General features: G+C 46.1%; 1 protein-coding gene across 1 annotated transcript in view; it reads left to right on the top strand.

The window, feature by feature from the left end:
* LOC142566038 (uncharacterized) overlaps nt 1-18,671 on the top strand; it is a 39,678-nt gene that overhangs the window by 11,732 nt on the left and 9,275 nt on the right. The window contains exons 4-5 of the mRNA XM_075676745.1: nt 14,767-15,253; nt 17,916-18,016. Of these exons, the coding sequence (XP_075532860.1) occupies nt 14,767-15,253; nt 17,916-18,016 (588 nt within the window). The remainder of the gene's footprint in view (nt 1-14,766; nt 15,254-17,915; nt 18,017-18,671) is intronic.

The following is an 18,671-nucleotide window of genomic DNA, read 5'->3' as shown; positions in this document are numbered from 1 at the left end:
ACAATTGCTAACTCGTTCAAGCACTGTGGCTTTAAGCGAGAGACTGCCTCCTCTGCTGGGGATGCAACAACCTCGATGCTGCTCGAGGCCAGTGCAGGCTTTGCCGACAACGATTTTGAGGGTTTAAACCTCACCACGACCTTCGCCAAGTACGTGGAGGCCGACAACAATGTTGCGATCTGCGGCGAGGTGTCGCTGGATGACGCCATCGAGAAGGCTTTGCCTAGTGCCAACACCTCTGCGACATCGGACGAGGACGACGACGACGCCACAGATGCTGTGCCTGTGCCTACCACGTTCACCGAGGTGCTACGGCACATAGACGGCATCCGGAACTTCATCTGTTCACGTGCCGCCGCAGAGGACCTCCTTTTGGACGCTGCCCAACTTGAGCGAAAGCTCTTGGTTCATAGATCAAACAAGGTCCAAAAGAAACTTACCTACTTTTTTAAGAATTTGCGCCGGCTGACGGGAATCGCGCCAGTGTGCAGTGGAGTGCGAGTGCCATAAAGGTTCGTTTGGATAATGCATGATTGGTACCTGTACCAATTATGCATTAATTCTTATCGCATTTATTTTTTTGGTAATTTGGGTTTCCAAGCCCTGCAGAGTATGTTAGTAGTTTACATTGAAGTTTCTCGTAAATCTGTCGCGCGAAATAAGTAGTATTTTTATAGGCATAATTTATGTTCAGATTTTACAACGCCCGCATTTTACTATGCTTTTTCGCGGTCCCGAGAAAGCCATATAATCGGGGTTCCACTGTATTATGCCACGGGCGCATGGACAAGTGGAACCACTGCAGTTAGCAGTGATTATGCATAGACTTGTGCGAATAGTGCTTTTTTGATTCGAAGCGAATAGTAATTCTTCTCGAATAATTTCGAAGCGAATACTTCGAATAGTAGCAAGTAAAGAAAAAAAAAAACGGCAGAGGGCTAAGGTCTAGGATTTATTCAAGGAAAGTAAACAGCTTGATTATTTACGAAAATCTACAAATTTTCGTGCAAAAACACTAGCTGTTCCACATGCTGGGGTTTGAGGTGCTCCCTTCTGCAGTTTACAGCAGCTCCTGTAGTCGAAAAAAAGCCTTTCACTTCTTGTCTGGGTGGCTGGTATCGAAAGGTACCTGCGGGCAGCTGCAACCAGGGTTGGGTAAAGGTGGCTGCTCTTGCTTTTCCACCACACAAGGGGGTCTTCGGACCAGGAAAGAAGGGGGCCTTCAAGTACCCAGCAGCCTCATTCGAGATTGTACGGATGTGCTCGCGAACTGAAGTGTGTAAAATCACTCCACACAGAGTCCCCTGATGGGTCTGCAGAGCAGGTGCTGTTCTCACTTGTGGCTGTACCATGTTGATCAACTAGCACAGTCTCTCCTGCTGCCGTTGTGAGTAGAGTGAACGCCCATTGCTTCAGCATAACAGACATCTTTGTATCTAGGATCGAGCCAGTGCAGGAAGGCGTGACATCTTGATATCAGGGAACCTCGTCTTGATGCTACGCAAAAGGCTTCAGGCAAGCAATGCTGCCTCACCACCTTCGGAAACATGTTCAGCTAGAACCACCTCGGTACACTGCAACAGGGGAATGACTTGTGACAGTGTGGGATATCTGTCCCCAGACAGTTAAGTTGTGGCATGGTCAAGTGGCTTCAAGACTTGCACTGCTGCATTCATAAGCTTCCACTCACTTGCGTTCAAGTTTGGAACTGTGTCAGATTCTGAAAGTTATACAGTGATGACCGTACGGAGCTTCACGAGCCTGGCCATCAGGGCATGCCCACTGTTCCATCACGTCGGGACGTCTTGTATAACCTCGAGAGGATCCAGCTTCATGCTTCTCTGAATTTCCTGAAGCCATCCTCGGGCCTTGGCACTCCGTTTGTATCTAGCCACAATCGCTCTGGCCTTAACATAGAGCTGCAAAAACTCTGACGCTTCTCTTTTGGCATCACTGACACACAAGGGTGTGTCTGAAACACTGCACACCACTCCAGGACGACCACGCTACTGCAGAAGTAAAGTTCCTTCCATTATCTGTAACGACGAAGATCGGCACAGTATTGTGGGCTGGAAGTTCCCACTCCTTGATGACATCTGCGATAAATAGCTCCAGGTTTTCTGCAATGTGAGAGGCTGTCATTGTTCATGACAAGTTACACAAATGTAGCTGTCATTTGCCCACGATGTCCAACCATCAGTTGTGATTGAAAGCAACTCCACTCCGCTTGCAAAAATGTCCCCGAGCTTCTTTTTCACCTTCTTTTTGCTTGATGCGTAGAGGTCCGGAATAATGGCTCTCAAGAACGTTGTCCGAGACGGCACGGCATAATTCGGCATAGCGAACTTCATCATGTTGAGGGAACCCGGTTCTTTGACAATTTTGTAGGGGTGCATACCACGAGCTACGAAGCGAGCTATCATTTTTGTCATCTGTTGGGCTTTTGGGGCCGACTCTTTCCTTTTTGGCTTGAAACTGTCGGCTATGGATGGCTGTTGACCACTTACCTTGCTTGCCCCCTTGAGCTTGAATGGCCTTTCGCGTGCGTCCCGCTTCTCTTGGTAGTCCTTGTGCAAGTCCAGGTGTCTCCTTAAATGCGTAGCTAGGGTTGTTGTTGTACTTGTCGGGGTCTTCAGGACTGCCTTGCATTTAAGACATCGAGCTTCGGTTCCCGGTGGAATCTTTACAAAAAAGTTCCAAATCGGATTGCTGGCCGCATGCAAGTCCCCCATGGTGGTCTCTGGAGTAGTCCAAGGCAGCTGGGATTGATCAAATGCCGCCGCGGCAGAGACAGAGTCGCCCACTAAATGCATTCGACCACACCACTATGCCAACGAGATGCGTTTTTGTATGCCTTTGTTCTGAGTATAGTTCTGTTTTCCTGGCTTGGTTTGGATTGGATTAGATTGGGAAAAGTATTACTGAATCCAAAACTTCCGAAAACGCCTTCTCCCTGCCGCGCGTGGCTATTCGTTCGAGCCGAATACTTCGAAATTTCCGAATAACAAAATTCTAATCGAAGCAAATATTGAATAGCGCATTATTCGTTCAACTATTCGAAAATATTGAATATTCGCACAAGCCTAATTATGCGTGCTTGCAGAGTCCTATTACCTTCGGCATTAAAAGGAAAGTATAAACTACTTTTAAATTTAGTCCAGCTTAGGCCAAGATATATCGTAATAAACAAAGCGACAAGAATGTCTGAAGCCCCAAGCACGAAGATCAGCCAAAACCCATGTGCTACCCATCATTCCCATGGTGGCTGAACGATCACAGCAGCAGTGTTCCCTCTAGTAATTGTAGGAAACTCTATGGTTGACAGGAATGTGTAATGAACTGGCGTTGTGAAGCCAAACGAGTAGTGCCTCTTCAATGTTGTGAAACACCTCGCAAAGTGTGAACAGCTTAGGTTGCTAGTCACCTGATATTTTCTTGGCCACGATTGCCTCCTTAAAGTGCAAGGACATAACCACAACGAAACCCACAGAACACATCACAGGTGCTTGCCTCCTTATGCTGAGGCTTAAATTCATGGTTTGCTATGATGAGCTGAAGGCCTCCACAACATCCGTCTGGTTTTTCCCCTTTTTATCGTTTAGGAAAGTCTGCTTCCACTTCGTCACTTTGGAATTCTTCACACGCACAGCAAAACATCCTGAAGCATAAAAAAAAGCTTTATTTCCAGCCTTATTAGTATGTGTGAAAAATCTAGTGTACCATTTTACGGGCTACAGTAAGTTGCAAACTGCTGGGAAATTTTTTCTCATATCCTGTAAACTTTGGACGCTGACTGTACTTGTTGATAGAGAAACAAGTGCAATGTATCACAGCATGTAAACCCTGTATTTTCATGCAACCCTCTCCTCCAGGCACCTTGCATAAAAACTGGCATACTTTGTTTGACTTCACTGCTCCTTGATATTTAAATGGTAACCATGAGATGAATTCCATATGTGACTTTACCATTGTGGCTCAGTGGCTGTGTAGTTGTGCTGTTGAAGTTGCAGGTTCAATTCCCAACCACTCTGACTGCATTCTGGTGGGGGCAGGATAGTACAAGAGTGCTCATGTAGCAAGCTTTGGGTGTGCATTCAAGAAACCCAGGTGGTCTGAATTAAATCAGAGCCCACCACTAGGGCATCTCTCATAGTGCTAATGCTGCTCTGTGACACTGTGTCAGGTAACCACTGGGCCTCTTCTGGGGTGGTTACTTCTTTATTAAAAAATCATGGTGGGTTCTCCGGGTGGCCCCTGTTGGGGGTGACTCCTTCGGCCCAAGTGACGATTTTCAGTTGTTCCCCGAGCATGGTGGCAGGCCTAAGTAAGGCCTCCCAGGTAAGTTTAGAGGGGGCTGGCAAGAGCGTTTTTGGGCGAGGCGAACCTCTAACATCCGCAGAGGATGTGGTCTTGTGTTGGCAATTCGTTCAGGTTACAATTTTGACATATAGGGTTAAATTCCCCGTTGGTGACAATCGCCAGTCTATGTGGGCTGAGAAACGAGTTTTCTTTAAGCTGGCGAAGGACGATGGCCTGCATTCTTGTAAGGTCCCAATGAGGCGCTGGATAAGTGCACCTCATTTCTTTACACAAGTTTGTGATTTCGTTATATGTGGTCACCGCTGCACCCGGAGAATCCGAGTCAGAGTGGCGCCCCTCCCGGCTTGTTAACCCTCTGGCAGTGCGGTGCTCTTCCTCGTTCCCAGGATTTCCGGAGTGGGCGGTGACCCATACTAGATTGATAAGTCTGTCCGCTTGATAGACAGTGTGGTAATAATTGTTTAAGATTTGCTGTGTAGTTTCGTTAACAGTGCCTTTACTGTAATTTAAGATTGCGCTTCTTGAATCGCTCATTATTGTATGAACAAAGTCATTCGTGATGGCTAGAGCGATCGCAGTCTCCTCTGCCTCAAGGGCGGAGAAGGCCTCGACCTTGACCGTGCCTAAAATGCGGCTGCTCTCGGTCACTTCGCTCACAACATAGTTTCAGTTACCCTGCGCTGCTGCATCCACATAGGCCACAGAGTGGTCATCCTTATACTTATCCCACAACTGCTTTGCCCTGGCCATATGACAACTGCCGTGCCTTCCTGGGAGCATGTTTTTAGGAATAGGTTCAATGATCAGCGATCAGTTGTTGTCTTGCTATTTGTGGCAAGGGGGTTCGTCCCACCGAGGCGATTGTGGGATTTAGGCCCTGCTTGTCCAGAATGTACCTGCCGGCCAGTGTACCGGACAGACGGAAAATCTGCGCCACTTTGTGCGCCTCGGTCAGTTCTTCTATAGTGTTATGTATTCCTGGTCTCAATAGTTTGTCTGAATTGGTGTACTTGGGTAGGCCCAACGCTGTTCTGTATGCTAGACAGATTAAGGCGTTAATTTTGTCCCTATCCGCTCGCCTTGGGTGGCAGTAAAGGAGGGAGTACACTATGCGACTAATCAGAAAGGCCTAAATCTGCCGACATAGAGGTCCCCCTCCTTCATGCCTGTGTGCCTTGATGCGATTCTTTTTATTAACCCTTTGAGGGTCCATGTCATAAATATACGGCGCCGCAAACAAGTCCAAAAATGGTCAAAGCCGTGTATTTACGGTGCCGCCTGTACATTTAAAAAGCGCGCCAATTTCCTAACTTTTTCTTTTCTGTTATGTGCTGCCCCTATGTAGGAGTACAGGGAATTTTTTTCGCGCGCCTCCCTCTCTCGGTTCTCATTGCATGGTTTGTTTTAGTGCTACTTTGCTCCCGCACGTCTATATACTACCGCTGGCGCATTGGCATGCGTGCGGGCGGGCGGCGGTTTGGGTTTTGTGCTGCGAACGGTTTCGGCTTCTTGCGCTTGCAAAACTAATGGTTATCTCGTTACTAATCGCTCAAAGGGTGACTGCTTGTTTCTTGCTCGTTTAGTGCTCACAGGGGTACGCATAAGAAGGATGCCGCCGTGAATGCGTTTCCGTTTCTTTTCTTTTCTCTTTCCTTTTTTTTTTTTTTTTTTTTTTTTGAGACTCGCGAAAACTAATTGCCCTAGCTGGTTGGCGGCAAGATTATTAGATTAGCAGAAGTTTGTCACATGTTTTGCTTTTTTGATGCGCACACAACCAAACAGTACGCACACCTACGCTGTTCAATTATGCTATGGACGTACATAGTGTAAGAGCAGGAATATTTGAGACTTGCAAAATATTGTCGTGTGCGGATTTTCAAAGCTTTGAACTATGTGTATAACAAGGCACCAAATTTGTAATTCTTATTAGTTTATTTTCTTTTTTATTGTTGTTATTCATGAATGAAGAGTACGTATATACCTACGTAAAATATTTTTTCTCACTTTACGGTCACCCTAGAAAAATTACTGTACATTTTTTTCGAGATAAGTCCCTAAGAAGAATTGAAATTTGCAATAAAAAAATCGACCCTGAGTGGTCGCATATGGTGAAAAAAAAATCTACCCTCGAAGGGTTAATCCACACATTTGTCGGATCGTGGATTGTAGCCCGGCTATAGCCTGTGCATTGCGGGTGTTGTGCTGTATGAGCATTCCCAGCAGCCGGGTGGTCAGCACAGGCACGACTGGGCCAGATTCCATTCGAACCCCTATTGTGGAGGCCTGCTGTTGGCTGTCTGTTTTGTCTGTTCTGTTTCTGATTATTAGTAGTTCAGATTTCTGGGCAGAACATGTTAGCGCGTTTAGTTTAGCGTGGTCTTGAACCGTGTCCGCAGCCGTTTGCAATGCCTCTGAAATTTTGCCATCTGAGGCAGTGTTTGTCCAGATTGTTATGTTGTCTGCATATACTGAATGGCTAATGTGGGGTATGGCATCTAGGAGGGGTGGCAATTTTCTCATGGTAATATTAAAAAGGAAAGGTGAGAGAACTGCTCCTTGTAGGGTTCCTCTTGTTCCTGAAAAAGCTTTCTCTCTTGAGGTCGTCTAGATGAATTTCTGCAGTTCTCTCCCTGAGGAAGCTTGATATGTATTTAAAACTGCATTTCCCCACATTCATCTGGTTCAGATTAGTTAAGATTAAACAATGTGTAACTCCGTCAAAGGCCTTGCTTATGTCTACCGCTAGTATGGTCTGTGTGGCTCTGATAGGGCCTGGTTGCAGGATGTCGTGTTGCAATTGCCACATTATGTCCTGTGTGGAAAGATTGGGCCTAAAACCCACCATCATGTAAGGGAATAGCTCCTGCGCCTCAGCGTAGTCGTTAAGCCTTCCGAGTATAACATGCTCCATGATTTTTCCTAAGCAAGAGGTTAAGGAAATTGGTCGTAAGTTTCCTAAGTCAAGCTTCTTCCCCGGTATGGGTATAAAAATGACTTTTCCAGCTGGGAGGGATGGTTGGTGCCAGATTTCCAATGAGTGTTGAAGAAACTTGTAATTTCTATGATTGAATGGTCATCTAGGTTTCTGAGCATCTTATTTGTGACCCCATCTTCACCGGCCACAGCTGTGGCCCTTATGCAATTAAGAACAGCTTGAACTTCAGCCTCCTCAATGTCTTTATTGAGGGCTTCATTTTCTTGCCCTGTGTAGGTATTTGAGACGGGGAAGTCATTGTCGTCGTTGAAGTAGGAGTTTTTTAACTCTTTAATGAGTGCCTCGTCATCCCCGAGGAAGGAATTAATAATTCTTTGCATGTTTTTTCGCGATGCGGATTTGGTTTGATTTAGGTCGATTAAGTGCCTAAGCAGGAACCATAAACGAGAAGAAAGGGGGTTAACCGAGGGGCACGATTTTTATTAGTCTTATCATAAGAAGCCAACAAACACTGACACCAAGGGCAACATAGGGGAAATTACTTGTGCTTAACAAATGAAATAAAGAAACAATAAATTATAGGAAACGAAAGTGGATGAAAAAACAACTTGCCGCAGGTGGGGAACGATCCCATAACCTTCACATTACGCATTCCCCACCTGCGGCAAGTTGTTTCTTCATCCACTTTCGTTTCCATTAATTTATGATTTCTTTATTTCATTTTTGAAGCACAAGTAATTTCCCCTATGTTGTCCTTGGTGTCGGTGTTTGTTGGCTTCTTACGATATAAGCAAGAACCATGTGTTTTTATTGCCAGTGTTCCCGACTTAGGAGCTGGGAGTGCTGCTCAATTTCTCTTTCTAATTGTACAAGCTTTTTGCAAAGGCTTTTGTTATGCTTTTGTGACGACCATCAGTTTTATATGCTCTTTTGTGCTTCCCATACATGAATTAGTGTCGAGTCTGTAGTGGGGCTGTCGTCTTTTATTTCTGTCTCTATGGTTGCATTGTTGGCGTCTTGGAGTATGGTATCAACCCATTCAGTGAGCTCTTCGAGGTTGGTGGTGGGTGCGGGAGTTCGATGATCGCGGGCATAATGAAAAGTGTCTCACCTGGTATGCAGGATAGTAAGTTTACGTTTCTGGTAGCCCTTTAGAAAAGCCGTGATAGTTGGAATGTAGTAATCACTTCCCACATTCATCTCAGTATGGTCTTATTTGGTTTTTGCTACGTTTTTCATGAAGGCTAGGTCGAGGGACGTATTTAGACTCACACTGTTGCCAATGTGCCTGGGGCGCTCCAGGTCGTGAAACCATAGGCTTGTGCTGTTTCCCGGATCTTGTTGCCTTTATTTTCACCCTTTTGGTAGCCCCAGGCTTAATGCCGGGCGTTAAAATCGCCCAGCACTACGAGCGGTGCTTTATCGGCCTGCTTATTGGCTTTGATCATCCATTTCCAATGCAGCTGGACTTTCGTCTTTAGGGGGGTTATACAAATTTAAAACGAAAAGTGATTGATCGGCCCGTTTATTAGGCAGAATTTCAAGAAATGTGTGCGCCACCTCCTCATATTCCAAGACTATTTTAATGGCTGTCAGATTTCTATGCACCATAAGTGCCGTGGCCAGAGAGCGGCCCCATCGAAGGATTTCCGTGTAGGTTGCATAACCTATTTGGCTGTAATGCCAATCTCTCGGAGTGCCATAAGGTCGAGTTTTTCTTGCTTATCTTGAATTGTGAATTCTATAGCTCGACGTTTTGTCTGAACCCTCTGCAGTTCCATTGCCATATAATTATAGGTGCTCTAGCCATTATGAACGTCTATGAGGATCCAGCTGCGCCGAGCCTACGCTGTGCGATCTGATTGGTCCCCCTGCCGGGTGTCGAGCATCTACCTTCGACGTCGAAGCTTCAGATGAGTCATTGTCTCTCGACAGGTGCGAGGGATTTGTGGGCGGCTTACGTGCCATGTCTAGGCCTGTATGGGTGGCAAGGGCCTGCACTGTTGTGCTTAGGATAACAATGTTTTCAGTTTGTTGCTTAATTTGATCGGCCAAACTGCTTGTGGCACTTATAATTTGCTCTATTGCAGTTTCTAGTTGAGCTGCGCACACATCTATCCCTTCCGATTTACCTTTCTTATCTAATGTCGATTCTGTTAGGCTAGCTGCTTTCCGTTTCGCGCCTTTAGTTGCCTCAGTTTCCATATTTTCTGTCTCACTGGGAGCGCAAACCACTGGTCTGTTCGAACTGAGATTCTGTGAGTTACTAAATGGGATTGGTTTGATTTTGAGTTGGTGAATTTTGTCATTAGGAGCGGCCAATTGTTCTTTTAGAAATGCTCTTCCAGCTCCCTCACCTCTTGGTCCTGTTGTTGCTGTTGTAGCTTGCTTTGCTGGTGCCTTGTGGGGTTGCCCTCTTCTCGGGCAGCCTGGCTGGTCTTGGAGCCAGAACGCACTTCCCTCAGGGTTGCCAGGTCCGAAATGTGAAAAGTAGCCAAAAACTCTTGGAAAGTAGCCAGAAAAGTAGCCAACCTTGGCCACATACACAAATGTAGCCAAAAAAGTAGGCACGTTGTGGAAAAACGTTGCATTTTCATTAATTATGCAACTTTGAAGACATTATCACAGCCAACACTTAAAGCTGCTTTTAGTAAAAGTAGGAACATACAAGAAATATTATGAAACCTGTATAAATGACTACAGCTAAGAGCACTTTGATAAGCATGTAATAAGACTAGAATATTATCACAAACCAGAATCACAGCTCCAGTTCAGGTGTAAATGTTTGAGTTAATCTTGGCACACATTTCTCGGAAGAATTTCAAAGCTCGAGGCATCCTCGAGCGATCGCTTTCGCGATTATTTACGTGCGATTTTGCGTCTTGGCATCGGACGCATCGCGGGCCTTTTGTTACGCTCTGCAAAGTGAGGTGCTCAGTCACACGAAATCTCGCAAAAGTGATCGTATTCCCAAATACAGCTGTATATTTTCAAGCTGGGAACACATAAATAGACCGACTACGCCGAAAGCGCGCCGGCCAGACCGGCCGCTGACATGCTGGTAGCATGTTTACGTTTATCCTGCGACCAGCTGTCCAAGTGTTCGATTTTGCAAACTTCGGGCAGCTTCGGGTTGTCTTAGGATCCCACCTCACGTTGACTTCCATCAGGACCGGCACTGGCTGGCTGCCGTCTGGCTGCCAGCGGGCTGCCAGAACTCCGAAAATTGAAGCCCAATGTGCGGAAGGCCTGACGCGGAACGTCAATGCAAAGATGGAACATGCTGTGGCGTCACCAATGCGAAATCCTTTGCATGAAATGAAAGCGCCCGAGTCAGATTGACGATGATGATGGACCAGCTTTAAAAAATTTGAAGTGTCGTCGTCGTGGGTTGGCCTAAATATTTGCTAATGTTGCTGCACACTATGAGCTACACAACTTTCTATCCAATTTTTACAATAGTCAAGCTATTTCAATAGTAGCCAAAAAAGTAGCCAAGTAACCAAGGCATTTTTTTCCCCGCCAACAGCCTCAAAAAGTAGCCAATTTGGCGCAAAGTAGCCAAATTTGGCAACCCTGTCTTCCCTTGTCTGCATCACTGTCCGTCCGTTTCATGATTGCAGCTCGGGCAGTGTCCCCTTGCGGTGTTGTTTGGTAGAGGGGGTTATGTTTACCGCTGCTCCAGGCTACGTGATTGGCAGGTTCTTGTTACTGGGAGTTGTTGCCTCCGGAGACGGACTTGTCTCTCTCTCTCTCTCTGCTATGCAGACGAGGGAATGACTCGGAGCAGGCTCGAAAAATGCCTTGCGTTCGCCCTCTTTAGTGGGAATGCTTGGTCTCGCTGGTTGTCTTGGTATGACTTTTTGACATTGTTCTCTTGGTCTGTTTTGGTTGCATGAAGCACCGTTTGCAGTTTCGACTACCTGTTGGGTGTTGCCCATGACAAATGACGCAGAGTGGGATGCAGGTGTGATAGGAAGATGTGGGCCCAGGCCTCAAACACACAGGGATGGCACAATGAACAAAGAGAGGCTTTAATAACACGGGGACGGGACTAGGATAACGTACACGATAACACACACACAGTTCCCTTCATGAGTGTCTGTGGCTTAAGTATAGTCACGCTCAGCGTCAATGTAGGAAGGCGTCCAATAGCGCGTTGGTATCACACACTCACGGCATGAAGAGGCGCAAGATGAATCCGGAGCGGCGAGTGGCGCAGGCTGGAGGCCGAGGCGGATGCCCGGCACACGACGAGCCACTCGCGCGACAGCTGGGTCGGGACGTCTGCCCGCCACAGGGTAGACCGTTCGGAAGGCTTAGCTGCACCGGAAAATGTCGGCGTCGGATGCTCGCCCAGCAGTGGAGCAGGCCGGTTGAAGCCCAAGGACAGCCCGGCCTGTTCTGCCAGCACACCCAGGAACACCGGCCTTGGGTAGATGACTGCTCAGCTCGTTCGGAAGGCCAGCCCAGGTAGCTCAGGCAGATCGCATGGCTGCCGTCCCCGCCCAGACACCGGCCCTTCTCTTCCTCTTCGTCCGTCGCCGCCGCACAGCAGTCACGCGCATTCGGCCGCGACATTCAAATAGTCCAAACTCCTATCACAGCAGGTCGGCTTCCCTCCCTCCGGTGGAGGTGAGGGCTCTTCTCTGCACCTTCGGCATCTGGGGATCGCTGGTCAGGGTTGTGGATATATGTCGGAGTGATGACCTAATTTCCGACAATTGAAGCAAGCTTCCAATCTCTCCCTGAAGAGGCACACGTTAAGGGTGAAACACCGACAATGTATTGAGGGCGGTAAGTCTCTGCCAGCAAAGGTGATCACAAAGTGTTTTGAATTACCCAGTCTTCTTGCATTCACAATAGGTAATTGCGGGTTCTTTTTCGATATTTCATCATGAATGGCTTGGTCCGTTTCATTAGTATAGGCTGTTTATACCAGTCCTCACTCCATATGGAGTCGTCCATAGACGGCGCGTATGCCGAAACCGGCATGTCAATGTTATGCTGTTTGTAGAGTAAAAGTTCAAGGGGCCTGTAGGCGTCCGCCCTAGTTCTATCAGGTGTACTAATGGTGATGGTGTTTCTGATTGGGTGCACCCTCACCTGATCAGCTTGCTCGGCTTGCGCCTGGTTGACTTTGGTTGTCGCGTAGATCGCCTCCAAGAGCGCGACAAGTCCAATGTTGGTCAGGTTCATGGCACACTTGGGTCGCAACACAATTTTATAGTCCTCCTTGAGCATTCAAGGCATGGACTTCGATCAAGGTAGCTGAGGTGGGCGGGACTTGCTCTTGGAGGGAGCCGAGGTTCCGGCGAGGCCTAGTTCCCCAGTCAGCTCGGTGGGGTCGGTTTTCTTGCAGGCAAATCACTTTTGGAGGTCTTCCAGGTCAGTCAGACATTTCGGGTGCTGCCACATACCATCGCGCAGCTCCGTGGGGTCGATTTCTTCGCCTTCGATGGCATATTCCATGACTGCTTGCTCTTCGATTTTCGGAGTTCTGGCAGCCAGCTAGTTCCGGTCGTGATAAGAAGTCAGGTGGGCTGGGATGCCAAGACAACCCAAAGCTGCCCGAAGTTTGCAAAATCGAACGCCGAGGCAGCTGGCCGCGGGATAAATGTACACATGCTACCAGCATGGCACCGCCCGGTGAACCCGGCCTGCACTCTGCGTAGTTGGCCCATTTATGCGTTGCCAGCTTGAAAATATATAGTTGCATTCAAGGATACGATCACTTTCGTGAGACTTCGCACGACTTGGCACAGGACGCGCACTGGACCAACCTCGCTTTGGACAGTGCATCAGACGGCCTCCGACGCGTCCGATGCCGAGACGCGAAATTGCATGCGAGTGTATCCTTGAGGATGCTGGCTCACAGCGATCACGTTGCCCACCGGCAACATTGGTGAGTTGGCGTTGTGTCATCACTTGACAAGGCATAAAAAAGCAGGATATCGGATATGTCTTATACACATAAAATTTTGTGCCGACCTGGTTGGGCTTCGATTTCAGAAAGTTTGTTTCGGCTGATGGTGCTTCACTTATGACCATAGGGAGCTGGGGATGTGGCTGGCACATGAAAATGCACGGCACCTGTGACCAGTGAAAAGTTTCACTTGAAAAACAATATTAGTCGTGATCATAAGAGCAACAAGCTAATGTACTACGCTTCGAGTGCATTCTTAACATCAACAGCCTGCAGTTAGAATACACATTGGTTTCAAGCTGCCATCCAAGAATACAAGAGACGGAGAGAACACGAGCTAGCTGCGATGCCTTTGCTAACTGCAGGAAAAGGAGATACCGCCACATGTATAGGTGAGATATGTTAAAAGGAATACCACCACAGAAAGATGAACCGGAAATGCACCGCAATGTGTTTGAATCAGCATATACAACTTATGTGGACCACTTAGCAGATAACATGCACGCATGAGAGCGCGGCGCGCTGTTCACTGGGAAGAAGCCTTCATGGGTCGGACGGACACACACACACACACAAGAGCTTCAAATGGCTCACCACCGCTCATATCGTACCGCCTCACAATGTGGAACGGTGTGTTATAACCTAAGAAGATAATGCTAGAAATAAGGAAATCATAAAATAACCGTAGCCAGTTGACTGAGCAAGGTAAAATCTTCAAGCGCCTGCGTTGCAATCCGTCAAGTCCCCACAAAGATGGCAGCGAGCACTCATCGCCTCTTTTAGTCATCTGCTAGCAGAGAACTTCCAGGCAGCAGCCAGACCAAATCGTCCTGGCTAGTTCTGGCAGCCCGCGGGTAGCCAGAACCGTCCAGCCCAAGTAAAACGAACGCGTGGCGGAAGTACATGGCGCAGTGGGCAGAGCAACATGAGAAAAACGAAGGCACTCTGACTGGTTCTGGCAGTCCGCAGGTAGCCATAAGTGGAAAATCGAAGAGGCCCACTATAAACAAAAGCCCACTGTCTGCCACGCTTGCTTGAAATGACCAGGGGTCTAGCCGTTGCTAATCTTTGTGTGCTTGTAAGAGCTATGAATGCGCTGAAAGCTGTTGCTGCCTCTTCTTTCTGTTAAGTGAAGGAGTATTATCTTTTTCTAAGCCTTAGGGGCACCTAAAATAAGCAAGATGGGTCCATTATCTTCTACACCTTGAAAATTAAGTATGAGAAGAGATGGGAAAAGCTGGTGAGCATGTTTGTTGTTAGTGAACATTTCACAGTGCAACTGTGATGGGCTCCTACTTAATTCACCTAAAATGTGTTTTACTAAAGACTAGCAAAGATCTATTACTTCCTGCTCACCTTTGTTTCTAAACTCTGTTGAAGATTTTAAGCAGCATGCACTTTGCTGTTGCTGCTTTGATTGTATGTTGTGTGAGAAGTGTCAACAGGACCATTATGGAACTATTGGACATTTAAAAAACACTCATTACATTGAGTGTCTGTGTATTGTATGAAAGAGCTGCTCATATTTGTTAGTACTGAGATAGTTCATTTATAGAACATCACTTATTTTATCACACTTTTTCAGAACTTCCTCCAGTCCAGCATGGGAGTGCGAAACCCCTCTTTAGCTCAAGACGTCTGGCAGACCATCCAGAAAGCCCAGCAGCTTGTGCAGAAACGGCAGCCAGCAAATAAGCAGTCTGAAAAGTCGCTTGTCACTGATGAGAATAGTTCAAAAAACAAGAAACCACAGCTTTCAGGCAACGAAGAAAGTGACCAGCAGCAAGAAAATGGGGAACCACAGGATGCTTCAGGTAAGGAAAGCACTCCAGACAAGAAGAGACCGCAGAACGGCACTGTTGACGAAAAAGTTCTGACCAAGAAGTCAAAGAGAGAGCTACAGGATAGCACTGTGAATGACGTTAGTGACGAGAGTGCAAAAAAGAGAAAGCGAAAGAAGAGGCAACAAGAGGATGCTGTTGACTGTGAAGGCAACACACAGAACGAGGAGCCAACTAAGAAGTCCAAGCAGCAGGACCAAGAGGCTGATAAAGAGGCTGAAGGAGGTGATGGTAAGCAGATCAATGTTTTGCTACTCTCTCAAGCCAAAAGCACGCATTGATTGACCATTCAGTGTGCACATGCTCCTTGACATGTATAGTGGCATGTATGAATCATCAGCCTAAATTGAGATCCACTAACTAAAGAAATATAAATTGTACACCACTGCAGTGTCAGGGTGTGCACATGTCCTTGAAATTGAAGTGTGTTTTCAAGGCCCTTGAATTTCTTGAATAATACAGTCTAAGATCGATTATGTGACCTGCTTTCTATGGCAGATCAGTGTGAACCCAGGAAGCTTCCTATTCTAGAAACAGTGGTAAAGTTTAACCCACTTACTAGATGTTACCGGTTTTAAGACTATATCGGATAAAACAATAAGCAGTTGCAGTGCGGTAAACTTTTGTGTGTTATATATGGTAAAATAAGCAGCTTACTAGAATGCGACCATGGTGTGTTATTGGTTATAAAAAATAAGTCTGGCTGCTAGGTGTGTGCGCTGAAAAAAAGAAAAGGTATGTGAAATACGTGGGAAAGTAACAATAAATGTGAGTCACCACATCCTCCTCTGTGCTGTGCACCCCACACCGCATACCTTCGTTTGAGTCCTACCCTTGTGCACCTCACTCCCAACTCCTTTCCACCCCTTCTATTCACTACCAGATGCAGTGAATTCAAGCTGTGCTGGGTGCATGGCATAAAAGCAGTGCAGTGGCTCGCTTTTCGTTTTTCTTTTTTTTTCTTTTTCCTTTCAGTGCAGACACCCAGTTGCAAGATGTAATTGTTTTAGCCAATAATGCAGTTTATTTTGCCGTAGAACACACACAGAAGTTCACTGTGCCAGGGCTGCTTATTTTTACATCCGAATATTGTTAAAGACTGGTAATGCTATAAGTTGGTTCGACTGTCCTTATTTCTGTCTAATTAAAATGTTTCGATGTTTGTCACCTCTGCTTTTTTCATGCAATTCACTGACAACAATTATCAGTTATAACAGTGGAATTCTCTTTGCGCTTGAAGATTGTTGTAAGTTGATTCGACTGTATAAAATAAGGCCGGCGTGAATGCACAAATGTTCCACTTCGTACAATGACTTGCGCGGAAGTGTAAAGCCCCACGGTGGGCGAGAGTGAGAAACACCGGAGCTTGGGGCTAATTCCCCTCTCGTATTTAAGCTGCTTTCTTCATGCCGTGTTAGGAACTTGAAGTGATCAAGGCTGGACATTTCCAATGCAATTTTTGCATCTTAACTTATTGTGCTTTGGAAACATCATAGTAATAATTTCTACATGGGATGCTGCTATGCTCCCTTTAAAAAGCTTTGATGGGGCCTCGAAAGTCCTTGATTACCCTTGAATTTTTGTCTCTGAAACCTGTGCGAATCGTGCTTAAGAGGGTAGGGTTACCACTTTTACTGTAAAGGAGGTGGGTAGTACTGTATGTGAAAATACATAAAAATGGAAACAAAATAAAGGGGTGATAAACCAATGTATGCCAGGTGATGCGATGAGTGCCAACAGTGGGTGTCGCTGAGGAATCGTACTGAAAAACAAGCAGAGGGTGCCTTTGACTCATATGAGAAAGCTCACTTGAGGGAGGCTAAAAGATGAACGGTTCAATCGCTGAACTTCAATAACATGACATTGAAAAGTTTAAGGAATTGGGAATGAATCTGCTTGCAACAATTCAATTGTCTGCTCTGTATGCGAACGCCCGACAGAGCGCTTATGATGCGATGCACCTTATAATCTGGTGATTCAGGGAGAACTAGAAAAACAGCAAAATTGGGCTGTGAGGATTGAACTTGTATCCAGTTCTATGATGGAAACGCTGGCTGTGCCAGTAGAAAACTGGCCTGGTGGCAACCCTATGAGAGAACAGTGTGGCTTTCTGCATAAGCAAAACTCGGTTTGAATCCAATAGTACTGGCTGCTGGGCTAGTCAGTTCATACTGAACAATTTCAGACCATAAGATTTATGGCTACTTATCGCAATATGGAAACAGAGAGTTGGGAGGGGACAAGGCGAGCGCTAACTTTTAACTGTTTATTCTGCTTACAAAGACATCCAGTATATAGAAGTGTGCACTGCAGAGCAAACTAAAAAATGGGCATCACTGCACCTGTGTTTGGCTGTCAATAAAACATCTTTCTGAAGGAAAGAGGGCAACTGATGTGTTGCTCATACACAATGCACCTCGCTTCTTAATATGAAAAGCCTAATAATTGACATGCTGCTGCAACCATACTTCTACTCAGAATCCTTATCTTGTCATAGCTCACATTGATGTGCATTGCAGTACAAATTCAGTTGGGTGGTCGCCTTGTCCCTTCCCACTTTCCGTTCCCATTTTGTGCTAACTGGCCATCAATATTATGGTCTAAAATTGTTCAATCTGAGTCATGTCAGTGTCACGCTTGTGAACATGGAAAGCCAAAAGTATATGTGTATTTTAATTTAATTTGGGTTTTCATATTTTATTTGCTCTTGCAGCTTCTTAGTATCCAGTGTGGCATTTCCGTTTTGTGCATGTTACACATGACCTGTTGCATATTCCCTCCCATTGGACTTGTTGAAAACTAGGATTGCAAACTTTCATACATGCATGTCAGTTGCACTAGGGATAGTTTCTGAGCCATTTATTTCTTCCACACGTATGCTATTTCCCTGCAGAATTGGAAGATAGGGTCAAGTTTAAATGGAAGAAAGCTGTCAAGGTGGCATTGCTGGAGGCTGATGAGCACCAACTCTCTCGGAAGCTGCTACGAAAAAGAGTAAGTCATAGAGGCATTATGTAATCAAGGAGTACAGAACGCTTACATAAATACCTTGGAAAATATCTACAGAGGTTCTACAGCTACCTTAATTCTGCACAAGAAAAGCAGGAAGATATCTATAAAGAAAGGGGTCAGCCAGGGAGACACAATCTTTCCAATGCTATTCACTACGTGCTTGGAAGAAGTATTCCAGCTATTAAACTGGAAAGGCTTAGGAGTAAGGGTCGATGGTGGATATCTCAGCAACCTTCGGTTTGCTGATGACATTATTCTATTCAGCAACAATGCAGACGAGTTACAATAAATTATTGAGGACGTTAACATAGAGAGTGTTAGAGTGGGGTTGAAGATTAATATGCGGAAGATGAAAATAATGATAAATAGTCGGGCAAAGGAACAAGAGTTCAGGATCGCCAGTCAGCCTCTAGAGTGTGTGAAGGAGTATGTTTACCTAGGTCAATTAATCGCAGGGAACCCTGATCATGAGAAGGAAATTCATTGAAGAATAAAAATGAGTTGGATCGCATACGGCAGAAATCGTCAGCTCCTGACTGGAAGCTTACTATTATCATTGAAAAGGAAGGAGAGCATTCAGTGCATTTTACCAGTGCTGACATATGGTGCAGAGACTTGGAAATTGACAAAGAAGCTT

This window comes from Dermacentor variabilis, unplaced genomic scaffold, assembly GCF_050947875.1.
Source record: "Dermacentor variabilis isolate Ectoservices unplaced genomic scaffold, ASM5094787v1 scaffold_12, whole genome shotgun sequence".
In the NCBI taxonomy this organism is placed as follows: Eukaryota; Metazoa; Arthropoda; class Arachnida; order Ixodida; family Ixodidae; genus Dermacentor; species Dermacentor variabilis.
This window is presented reverse-complemented; position numbering and strand designations above follow the sequence as displayed.